The sequence below is a fragment of the Nanorana parkeri genome, unplaced genomic scaffold, assembly GCF_000935625.1.
Source record: "Nanorana parkeri isolate BGI_ZX_2015 unplaced genomic scaffold, ASM93562v1 scaffold488, whole genome shotgun sequence".
In the NCBI taxonomy this organism is placed as follows: Eukaryota; Metazoa; Chordata; class Amphibia; order Anura; family Dicroglossidae; genus Nanorana; species Nanorana parkeri.
This window is the reverse complement of record NW_017306756.1, coordinates 332433-345473: the sequence shown is the minus strand read 5'-3', so window position 1 is coordinate 345473 and position 13041 is coordinate 332433. Positions and strand designations below refer to the sequence as shown.

Genomic DNA, 13041 nt, shown 5'->3' with positions numbered 1-13041 from the left:
GTTGTTGGACTGCTTTTAAGTAAATCAACATCCCAGCTGAATATGATAGACAGCCGAGGACGCACGTGTCTCCACTTGGCAGCAGCGAATGGCCACAATGAGATGCTGAGAGCTCTGATTGGACAAGGAGCTGACATCAATGTGACTGACAAGGTACTAATGCTTTCTTTGTAGTAGGGGAAGGCTACAACCCTATCGGATTTTCGTCTTCCTGTTCTCTGTAGTGAGCCCAGGCTGGTAAAATGACCACAGCCGCCTGATCACTTGTACGGGCCTAAGAAGGTAAAGGGCAGGGGAGACATTAGAGGTCTAATAGACCCTTGATGTCTCCATAAAGAGTACCTGACACCTGCGCAATGCTATCACATGGGAACATGTGGGCCGCCTTGTTATAGTAATAAAATTAATGGAAAAAAAAGTGTTTAAAGTAAATTATAATAAAATAATTAAAAATAACAAAGTAAATTAAAAGAAATCTGTCAGAACCGGCATTAACTCTTTCAGCAGTTTGAGCTACAGTAGCTCTTCTATTGGATCGGACTACACGGGCCAGTCTTCCCTCCCTACTTTTATCAATGAGCCTTGGCCACCCATAACCCTGTCGCCTGTTCAAAGGTTTTCCTTCCTTGGACATCTTTTGGTCGGTCCTGACCACTGCAGACCTGGAACATCCACAAGAGCTGCAGTTTTGGAGTTGCTCTGACCTAATCGTCTATCCATGACAGTTTGGCCCTTGTCAAAGTCGCTGAAATCCTTCAGCTTGCCCATTTTTTTCTGCTTCCAACTCATCAACTTCAGGAACAAAATGTTCTCTTGCTGCCGTACTTCCAGGTGCCATTGTAATATATCCCCCCACTTCCAAGTGCCATTGTAATCTATCCCTCCCTACTTCCAGGAGCCATTGTAATATATCCCCCCACTTCCAGGTGCCATTGTAATATATCCCTCCCACTTCCAGGTGCCATTGTAACACCTCTCAGTGGGCAGAATGTTATGGCTGCTCAGTGTATCTGCCAATCATAGATCCATATCATGTGTGACTGACACAATCAATGTCTCTTTCTAATGTATGTAGAATGGGTGGTGTCCGCTCCATTGTGCTGCAAAGTCCGGTTTTCTCGACACTGTGCGTTTCCTTGTGGAATGTGGTGCTAACCCGACCTCGGAGTGTAACGACGGGAAGACCGCCATCCAGTACGCCGCTGCTGACAACCACCAGGAGGTGCTGAGCTTTTTACTGAGGAGAAGCCACAACACCCTCAAACTGACTGAGGACAAGAAGGTAAGTCATATCCAAAGGTGGCTTGTTGGGACATACTTAGAGGTCTATTTATAAACAATTCGTAGACCCATTCACCATGTGTATGTCTGTGAACGTTTGTTTTGTTTGGATAATGACATAAAAATGAACGTTCTTAAACTATATTCTTTTCAGGCCAAACGTATTGTGATGTAATATAGTATTATTACCACTAGATGGAGCTGAGGAGCATAGGAGATGGTTTTTATTTACTATGCTCCTCAGCTCCATCTAGTGGCCATAGTGGAGTAATACACCACAATACATTCGAACTGACAAGAAAGTAAACTTCACATTGCGGGGTGGTGAAACTACAAATTCCATCATGCATCTGCCTCTGGGAGTCATGCCTGTGGCTTGTCAGAATCCTGCAATGCCTAATGCTATTCGTAGTTGCACCGCAGCTGGAGGGCTGGGGTTTGCCAACCCCTGGACTACGGACTTCTCGTTGGCTCTCATACCATTTAGTGTGATAGCTTTTGCCATAACATTTATATACAAGGCAGAAGGGAAATAATTTTACTCTTGATATTGCATGAAATATATACATTAGTAAGTAATAATAAGTATACACTGCAGTTCAGCTTGTTTCCAGTAATATTGTATGTTAAGTCCATTCAAAAGTAATATTTTAGCTTTTGACTGAGGAACTTTTGGTTACATTTAGTTATTAGGTTCACATCTACTTTAAGTTATACAGAAGGAAGTTTAAAGGGCTGAATCCATTTTGTATGGATTGGCTACTGAGAGGTCAGTCTTACCGCCGAAGGACCCAAATGATTGAAGAAGCTGGTTGGAGACTCAGCCCATGAGCATCCATCCAAAATTATTGGGTGGGAAACTGTAGTAGGTAGTGTTCACTAAGGCATAATGTGCGTTAACATTGGCTAGTCAATATTTTTGTTTTTCAGTTTGTTTTTGACTTAATGGTCTGCGGAAAGCTGAACAACAACAGAATCATAGAGGAATACATTCTGAACTCAAATGCTCCTCTGGATACCGCAGTGAAGCTTTCCAGAGCGTTCAGTGTCACTGCTCTGAAAGAGAAGGAGCGGGCAGTGGAACTGCTCAACGCCGCCAAATACAGTGAGACGATGGCCACGGAGCTCCTGACCATAGCATCTGGAAGCAAGAACGCCGGGTACATCCTCAGGTCTGTAGATCACCGTGAAACTACCATACTGGATTGCCTTATTGAATGCGAGCAGAAGAATGTCGTGGCTCATCCAGCCGTTCAGAAGTACTTGACCGAAGTTTGGTATGGTAACTTGGACTGGGCCACCTGGAAGTTGGTACTTCTCTTTTTTACCTTTTTAGCCTGCCCACCAGTTTGGCTCATCTTTTCCCTACCTCTCAAGCACAGGTTTAACAAAATCCCCATCATGAAGTTCATGAGTTACCTGGCATCTCACATATTCCTAATCGTAGTATTCATCTTGACCATCGTCTATCCTCCTCTGAGCCCCATTCATGAAGGACATATGGTGCCTTATTGGAACGAATGGCTTTTGTTGGCCTGGCTGTCTGGTCTGTTGGTTTCTGAGCTCACCCACCAGCAAGAGCGGGCAGGTCTTGCCTGGATTAGAGTGTTTGTGTTGGGGTTTTCTGCTGTTGCCTTCTTCTGCCACCTGCTTGCATTTTTGTTTAAGGACACAGATCGCCTTCACTGCCTCTTTGCCAGGAACATTTTCCTTGGTGTTGCCATGACTCTGACTTTTGTCCAATTTTTGGAATTCCTCACCTTCCACCACCTCTTTGGACCCTGGGCAATCATCATAAGAGATCTGATCAAGGATCTGACCAGGTTTGCCGTAATCCTTGCCTTGTTTCACGTGGCCTTCACCATGCAGCTGTCTGCTGTCTACCAACCAGTCTACCCAGAGCCAAGTGCCATCTATTCATATAATGGGACAACAAAATTAAGAAATGAGTCCAACATCCAGGATCCTATCGACATCACTGTTCTTTTGTTCTTCTCATTGTTTGGCCTGGTGGAACCAGGAAGCCTTCCATCTCTCAGCAGGACTCCTCAGTTCACCTTTGTCATTGTTCGCTTTGTATTTGGAGTATACCTTGTTGTAACTCTGATTGTCCTGATCAATCTGCTGATTGCTATGATGAGTGACACATACCAGCGTATACAAGCTCAGTCGGACACAGAATGGAAATTTGGAAGGGCCACACTCATCAGAGATATGACCAGAAAGCCAGGAACCCCGTCTCCTTTCAACCTTTTTACAAACCTCTTTTATTACATCAAACTGCTCTGCAAGCATAAAGGTATGACCAGGAATGCCTGTTGCGCTCTACATTGTCCATTAATCCACGTGTTTTTATTGATACTTGATTTTAGGTAATACTCTAAATATTGAGGGATCAGTATATTTTAATAACCTTTGAAAGGTGTAGTTACTGGTGGAGGCTTGAAGGAGAACTATGGGGTTAGGGCTTTTCCCCATAGTTCTCCTTAGGGTAACGGGAGGACACAAACTAGCGTCCTCCCGTCACCCTAAGCTCAGTATACCACGAGCTACAACTCGCGGTATACTGAGACGCCGCAGCTGAAGCGGATCCCGACAATTTTATGTCTGGATCCGCCCAGCTGCGTGACTGACAGCTGGCTCTGCCTATCTAGAGGCAGAGCCAGCTGTACCCGCCCCCTCCCCCGTCCGTTCTGCCAGTCAGCGCTGGAGGATCGGAGCGGGGAGGGGGGAATCCAGAAGTGAGCGAACGCCGGTATGTGTTCGCTCACCTCCCGATCTACTGAGCCGACCTGTGACAGTCTCATTGTCACAGGTTGGCTAGAACTATGAGGTGAGTGAAAATCACTCACCTCATAGTTCTCCTTTAAAGAAGGGAATATAAAGGGCTGAATCCATTTTGCATGGATTGGCTACTGAGAGGTCAGTCTTACCACCGAAGGACCCAAATGATTGAAGAAGCTGGTTGGATACTCAGCCCATGAGCATCCATCCAAAATTATTGGGTAGGCAACTGTAGTAGGTAGTGTTCACTAAGGCATAATATGCGTTAACATTGGCCAGTCAATATTTTTGTTTTTCAGTTTATTTTTTACTTAATGGGAAAGCTGAACAACAACAGAATCATAAAAGAATACATTCTGAACTCAACTGGAACAACAGGAAGCTATGTAGTCAATTATATCTGGACTATAGAGGAAGCCTCCTGTCCACCCCATCTCATTACCAAGACCAGTGAGCACCATGAGTGACAGCTTGCAGAGATGGCATTACTGAAGGTCTCTGCTAGCTTTAATACTGCCACATGATTTCACTATGAAGAGAAAGGTGCCACCATTGGTTCACTCAGAACTGTGGGTGCTGCCCACCTAAGCCATAGCTTCTAGCAGATGCTGGCAAGTGTGGACATTCTCCAGCCATGCTTTCCCTAAGGCCATAACAGCTATTGAGGAAGCTCTGACACTGCTGATGAACATAGGGAAGTTCTTGGGAAAAAATATGTAGTCATTCCCTTGCTCTGTTTTATGCCAGAAAACACAACTAATCTTTATGCTTGTAAAATCACGTGTCAGTGGATACCCTTCAAAGCGCTTCACTAAGACTTTCCATATTGTCATGAGTATTGTAAGCACCGTGGCACCAGAAGTTCTCAGACAGGCTCTCTTCACCACTTAAATCAATGTTAATAATGGCCAACATGTGCTGAAATAACATCTTCGACCCCGAGCTGGAGTAAACAACACTTTAGAACAAGAGTTTAATATGTTCTCCTTTTATGGATTGGCAGTGTTAGGAAGGCTTGGTAAATGCCGGTGTCACCTAAATAACCTCTTTCCCTTCAAATTCCTTTCACTGTCAATCAATACTTGTTCTCTCCCCACAGGCAAGATGTGCTCGGCTAATGCCAGAACACTAATGAACGAAGAGGATGTCGAGGTCTTCCCAGACACTCACTCCATAGACTTACTCGCCCACTCATCGTTCGGGTGGGTTAGGACCACTGCCAAGAGAACCATGCAGGTTTCACCAGAAGGTAACTAACCTGATGACAATATTTTGGATTTAAAAAAAAAGTTATCCTAAGTGAAAATTAAAACTCAGCATTCCGCTTTGCCTACAAGCCACACGTGTGCACCTTGTATGTTGGTATATACAGTTGGCCTTATAGTTTATCAAAACAGCACTCGGGGTCTACAACCCTGACACTTAAACTTTATGTGTTGCCCGAGTTGGTTTGTTTTTTTTATTTTATGTTATTGTTTGTAAGGTTTGAGGGCCCAGTCACACCATATCCAGTGCATCCCGGTGCAGGTCAAGTCCAGAATGCACTGGACCGCATAGATCAAGCCGGGCAGCGTTCTGGGACGGGAGGGGGAATGTTCGTGCCATTCATGTCATTGCCATTGCCCTTGTACTGCGCTGGAATGGAGGGCATTCCCATACCTTGTGTCCTGCACTGCGGGCGGGGGGCGTGTCTGTGGTGCCATTGACATTAATGGCACCGACACGCCCACTCCCGCCCCAGAACACTGCCCGGCTTGATCTATGCGATTCAGTGCATTCCAGGCGCGAGGTGTGCCTGGGCCCGCCATCCTCTAAGAGGTTTATTTTTTGCTGCATGTGTCCTACTAGTGAGCTTTCCCTTCACTTCCTGTCCTGGAGCCGCAACCGGAAATAAGAAGAAACCTCTCAAAAGTGACCGGAATTCCCATCTTAGAGAATTGTCACAGAAACAGGTGTCACCATTGGTGGATTTTCCCCCACCTCTTCCTCTGGTGGTAACTCAATCTTTTTGGATTGTCCCTCGTTTTTTAGTCATTGACACCAGCACAAACAGAGAAAACATACATTCCTTCAAATACACTTTAAAGTAGATGTTAAAACCTTTTTTCACCCCCACCCCTTTTCCTATTTATTCTGACAATACTCTGTCAATAAGGCAAAAATTGAGGGGAAATTCAATATTTTCAAGTTGTCACCAGAACAAGAGGCGAGGGTAAATCTTTCAATTGGGACAATAGGCTCTGTAAAAGGAAAATTCCCCTTACTTTAGGAAGATTTGTTCCCACTTCTTGTTATGTCTCCAGGACACAGGAAACAGGACACAAAGAGAAAAAAAGCTGATGGGATTTAACTCTTCTTTACACTAAAACAAAAATGTTTACCCATGCATACATTTTAAATGATCAGACTGCTTATATATTGGCATTTGGGATTTGAGAAGACTGACATGCTTGCACTGGGGGTCCGAGAACAATCGCTAACAGTCTGGGTCTCAAATTCAGGTCAATGACACACTGACACATGGGAACAGCTGAACCACAGTAAGATTTATTGGTATCAGGTTGTTCAGAAAGACATTCTGCTCCCCGTCAGATGTTACTCTGCCATCTGATACATTTCACCCAATGGAATTACACATAGAAGGTTTAATCCTATAGTATGATAGGATAGGATCAGGGGTTGTGTCTGATGAGGGAGAGAATGTCGGTTTGACCAACCTGGTACCAATAAAGCTTGTTGCAGTTCTGCAAAAAAAACAAACAGCGGTGTGCAGTTTATGTGGTTGTAAGAGAGATGAAATATGATTGGAAGGAAGAAGGCGGATCCCGGAGAGTCTGTTCACCCGCAGCCGGTCACTGTACATGTTTGCCTGGATTGGTGTCATTTATACACAATGATATACTGATACTTGGGGTCTCCGATTAGGAACAATTACACACTGAGACTTGAGGTCTCAGGGCCTGTACATCTAGGGTACATCCAGTAGATCCAGGGTACATCCAGTACACATCCCATACTTACACTTACTGGCCGAAACAATGGCATGCTAACATTGAGTGCCCCAGAATAATATTATACTTAGACTTAGGGTTCCCAGAATCCAAACAAAAGGACACTTGAGGGTCTTAGAACAATAGAACACTGACACTTGGAGCCACATAGCACAGCCCAATTACATTTGGGGTCCCATAACAATAACACACTGACACTTGGGATCCCAGAACAATAACACGCTGACACTTGGGATCCCATAGTAATAACACACTGACACTTGGGATCCCAGAACAATAACACACTGACACTTGGGATCCCAGAACAATAATACGCTGACACTTGGGATCCCATAGCAATAACACACTGACACTTGGGATCCCATAGCAATAACACGCTGACACTCTGGGTCTCAGATAACACACTGACATTTAGGAACAATTACCTTGGAGTCCTTGAACAATGGTAAGCTGACACTTGAGGTTCCAGAACTATGACATACTGATACTCGGGGGCTCAGATTAAGTTTAATGAAGTGCTAACACTACATATACTGACATTTGGTGTCCCAGAATATGAATTCACAGACGCTTGGCAACATTCTGGTATGTGCTGGGCTATCAGCATTCACAGACTGTCAAGTAACATTTAAGAAATCTTCCTTCTGAGGAAGTATGGTCAATAAGCAATGTTGCTATCCAGGAAGACCACTGGAGATTGTGAATTAATTGAAAAGGGCGGCTGTGGATGAGCATTCAGTCATGTAGTTCCAGCATCCGGTTTATTATATCTCTTTATATTTCTTTCTGCCCTGGGCCACATACCTTGTGCCCCCACCAAAAAAAACAGACACACTTGGGGACACTTGAGGACTGGGGAGTACTGTATGGGGCTGAAGGAAACCACAGGGGACTGGGGGAGCATGTACTCTTGCAGGGGGCTGGACGGCAGAGCATTCCAGCACAGGGAAGCACCTTCTGCCACTCTGTAGAGTGCCCAGGACAGCCCTATAGAATACAGAGTACTTATTATTATTATTATTATTATTATTATGATTACATAGTATTTATATAGCGCCAACAGTTTGTGCAGCGCTTTACAATATAAGGAAGACAACAATTCAAGACAAGATGGTAAGGAGGGCCCTGCCCCTGAGGGCATACAATCTGAAAGAGGAGGGGGAAATGATACATGAGGAGGTAGCTGTGTGGGGATGAATTATTTGACTTATTATACCGGGCTCAGTACTGCCTCCCAATGGCAGTGGTGCCATTGGCTTTGACCTATGTGGCCTGAAGACAAATCCAACTCTGATAGTTCCCACATGTCCTACCTGCCATATGCATCATTATCTGACGTGCTATCTGCTGATGCAATCTTGGAAACAAAAAGTCACAACGAGTTCAGGGAAAATCGACCTGAAGTTACAGATTTCCAGTAGAACAGAGCACGACATACAAGAATCCTAATTATAGTATAGAAGCATGCGGGAATTACTATTAATAACTGAAATGAATGACTCAGTGTGGACAACCCCATAATCCCAATTTAGGTATCAGGGAAATATAAGTGGATATGGCAAAAGAAAATGTAATTCCCATGAAATCAAAGCTTCCTTCAGCTTTGGTTGAACTAATACTCCCAGCACAGGACAGTGGTCAACTTTCGAGGTATAGGGGGGCCACAACGGCAGCCCCTGATGTCACCAAGGGGCCGCACATAATATTCAGTGTATGTAACACTACAGAAGACTCTCAGAGACGACAGACATATTACATAAGATATCCATGGCCTCCAGACATATTACAGGGCATTGGTGCAGAGTGTAGACATGTTACATCAGTAGCTGAGTGGAGACATACCGCAGGAGACAGTCGGAGACTGGGCACAGAGCACATAAGACTGTTAGAGGACATTGCCATTATATGCCCCTTCACAAGTCAATGCTCCCACTACTGACTGCTGGGTTTTGAGGTCTGCACAACAAGTACAAAAGACCCCCACATGCAGCTCTTGGGCCACAGGTTGGGCCTCGGGGTTTAAGGTTTCTTAACACCCTTCCATTTTGGTGCAATGTGTTAACACATGCTTTGTGAATGGGCTGCCAGTGCACTTTTTTCTGTGTGAGCTGTGTTGCTGTAGAGAAGGGACAGGCTCAGGCACATAGCATTCCCCACCTGCAATGTGCATAATTATCTGACTCATTGATGTATGTGAACGATACGTGCTATCTGCTGATGTAACCTGAGCAACTGAAGATATGACACTAAGAATGAACTTATCCATTATAGAAAATCAGTCACTGCTAAACATCTGTAAAATGTAGAATCTCCACTCCAAAATTGGTATAATAATGCACTGTTATTTCCTAGGGATCTCTGTTTTTTTATTATTTGCATGCGTTCTCTCCCTGTCAGAGCAGTGTAGGCTCTGCTATCTCCTGCCTGAGCTCAGTGCTGATGAGAGATGCTCATACAACTGTCATAAAAGAAAGGTGGTGTCTGGATTACATGAAAGAAAATTGAATGCTTTATTATTTCACTCTTTTACCTGCTCCACTCGCCTAGATGGTGTGTCAGTTATCAGACCTGAGTACAAGCAGAAGATAGGGCAGCCCATTGCAGGCTGTGCTCTTTCTTCTGCTTGAACCTTACAGCTTTACACAGGGCTGATATGTCTGACATGGAGAGAATACAAGTAAATAGCAATGCACACACCTACACATCAGAGGTACGGCTGCACTGTCAAAACCCTAAGAGTGGTTCTTCAAATTGACATTCCTAATAGATTCAGCTATCTGCCTTATAGATTCCCATTACTTTGCAGAAGACAGTAAGTATCTCCGGTGTCCCGGTCAGGTCAACCTGACCTTTACTGGTTTATTATCGGGAGATGTAAACTGGTACAGTGGACTAATATGGAAAACTCACAAATGCAACTAACATGGACAATTTCTCCTGCTGCTTTGACGTCAACTTAGGCTCTGTTGTAAATTATGTTGAAGAGGAGACCGGTGAAGTCTCAGAAGTGAAATTCTTAAAGGCAGTAAGGAAGACAGTTAACCTTATGGAGTTTGTAACTCAGCAGATAATGTAAAGCCAACAGCCAGCTGACAAATGACACTTCCTGTGCCTGAAGTAGATGTAAACTCGAATCGAATGACATTTAGTGTGCTCTGCGCACTGTGCATCATAAAGTTTAGATATAGTTTAATAATGGTTCTTCCATATTATGTGTAAAGGTCTCGTACTTTTCCTTTCAGGCAGCATATACAGGGATCACCAGTTTGCGGGTCCAGTACGCGTGGATGAGATCATTGACTGGCATGCTGTGGTTGTGAGATACTTGTCACTGAAAGGACAGACAGATCGTGTCACCCCTGACAGAAGCGTTCCTCAGACCACAGACGTCTGCAGCAAACCGCTGTCACATCTCGCGCCAAACAAGAAGCTCCACAATGGATGGATTGAGTTTTCAAGCCAATGACATAGCCTAAAATTTAAAATTCAAGCTTTTAGACCTGCCACAAACACACCAACGTATGAGCCAAAACGGGTCAATTTCCTGAAGCCCAATCACAGATGAAGAAAAGGCTATCCCACCGTGATTAGAATAGAGGAGAGGTACTCTTGTTTTGAGCTGGATGTGTCAGCAGAGACCAGCAGTACAAATGGACAAAGGTTTGTGGTAACCTGACCATCATATCTTTATGAGCCTGTTGGACTTCCCATTCCAGAAGCATGGGACTTATGGAATTCCCCTTCCTTTGTGGCTGTAACATTGTCCACTCCTCTGGGAAGACTTTCCACAATGTCTATGCTATGTTGACAAGTTCCCTGAAACTGAAGGTGTGGTTTGCCCATGCACAGAGGAGCAACAGGTTCACTTTAATGATGGCCCCATTATCAAAGTGCATGTGTCCAAAAGCTTGTGGACATCTAACCATCACACCTATATGAGCTTGTTAGACATCCCATTCCAGAACCACGGGCATTAATATTGAGTTGGCCGCAGCTGCCGCTATAATGGCCTCCACACTTTGGGGAAGGCTTTCTACAAGATTTTGGAGTGTATCTGTGGAAAGCGGTGCTCATTCAGCCAAAAGTTCATTTGTGAGCTCAGGTGCTGATGATGGATGAGAAGACCTGGCTCACAATCAGTGTTCCATCTTATCCCAAAGCTGTTCAGTCAGGTTGAGGTCAGGGCTTTGTGAAGGCCACTCGAGTTCCTCCAAACCAAACTGGTCAAACCATGTCTTTATGGAGCTGGTTTTGTGCACAGGGGAACAGTCACGCTGGAACAGAAAAGGGACTTCACCAAACTGAGGAAATGTACAATTGTCTTTAAATGCTTTAACATTAAAGGAGAACTATGATGTGAGTGCTTTTCACTCACCTCATAGTTCTAGCCGATCTGTGACAATGAGACAGTCACAGGTCGGCTCAGTAGATTGGGAGGTGAGCGAACAAATACCGGTGTTCGCTCACCTCTAGATCCTGTCACGGCTCTCTGCCGTGACAGGGGAGGGGCTGGATTCCCCCCTCCCCGCTCTGATCCGCCAGCGCTGACTGGCAGAACGGACGGGGGAGGGGGCGGGTACAGCTGGCTCTGCCTCTAGGTAGGCAGAGCCAGCTGTCAGTCACGCAGCTGGGCGGATCCAGACATAATTGTCGGGATCCGCTTCAGCTGTGGAGTCTTAGTATACAGCGAGCAGCAGCTTGCGGTATACTGCGGCATCTCAGTATAGCTCGCGGCATACTGAGCCTATGGTGACGCAAGGTTGCTAGTTTGTGTCCTCCCGTTACCCTAAGGAGAACTATGGGGAAAAGCCTTAACCCCATAGTTCTCCTTTAAGAGTACCCCTCACTGGAAACCTCTGAACTCAAAAATCTAGAGTGGTGTTCACATACTTTTTGCTATATTATGGGTGTGATGGAAAGGTGTCCACAGATGTTAGACCATGTAGCATATATCTGCGATACAACACAAATGTTGCTTATTTATCCCTCCATTTAACTGGGGGTTCTACAGAGCCTATGTATGATTTAGGTAGAAATCCTAGCAGGAGTCAGCCCATGGCTTCTTATATGTCTTCGATAGTCCCTACTATAATTTCCAACTTTGTTCCTGTCTACCTGGGAGTTGTGGTTGTTCCTGTCCACCTTTGTGTGTTCCAGCATCTCCTGTTGTATTCCCTATAATATAAAATCAATAGAAAACTGAGCAGGTAGAGTGAGAGCTCTTCATGAGACAAAACAAGCATTCAGACCCAGGAACTCAGCACAGAGAACGCGCCAACAGAGTCACTGAGAGATAGTAGAGGCAGCCAGCCAAAACCATTTAATTGATTAGTGAATGCACAAAAGGTGTGTGTATATGTATATATACTGTATATATAGTGTTTTTGTGTGTTTTAAATGCCTCTGCATCAACAACAATCTCTATACTGAATATTACTGTCTCACTCTGTATAATGATTGGACAGGAAACCTTTACTGAGAGAGACATGGAGGCTTCCATTGCTACGTCTTATTCTGCACATGCTACTTTCCTGTCATGTTTAACCTTTTGCATTGGTACTTTGTGTCTCTTACCTGCAAATAAGGATATCTGACTTTCCAGATATGTATACTTGTTCCAGGGCTGTAACTCAAACCATATAATACCCAGTTGGCCGATTTCCTGGTCAATCAACTAGCATCTTCAGAAGGGGATTTACAATATGTTTTTCAGGAAATATTTGCTTTAAAGCACAACCTGACCTTAAGGGCTTGTTCACACCAAGCGCGTAGCAGGTCAAGAGCAGAGCAGGTGCAGACCGGATCAAAACTGCGTCCAATGTATTCCAATGGTATTTTTTGCTCCAGTTCACATCGCAGCGTGCAGTTGCAGAGCAGATCCAGAGCAGGTAAAAAACTGCAGCAGGCCCTATTTTACCTGCTCTGGATCTGCTCTGGAACGCATCAAAAACGCATCAAAAATGCA

The 13041-nt window shown here is 44.6% G+C and overlaps 1 protein-coding gene across 1 annotated transcript in view; it reads left to right on the top strand.

Annotated features, from left to right (window-relative positions):
- Window positions 1-10542, top strand: part of LOC108790601 (serine/threonine-protein phosphatase 6 regulatory ankyrin repeat subunit B-like) — a 66309-nt gene extending 55767 nt beyond the window's left edge. Inside the window, 5 exon segments of the mRNA XM_018560910.1 lie at window positions 1-153; window positions 1076-1282; window positions 2212-3580; window positions 5165-5314; window positions 10319-10542. The exon segment at window positions 1-153 is cut by the window's left edge and continues 49 nt beyond it. Of these exon segments, the coding sequence (XP_018416412.1) occupies window positions 1-153; window positions 1076-1282; window positions 2212-3580; window positions 5165-5314; window positions 10319-10542 (2103 nt within the window).
- The last annotated feature ends 2499 nt before the right edge of the window (window positions 10543-13041 follow it).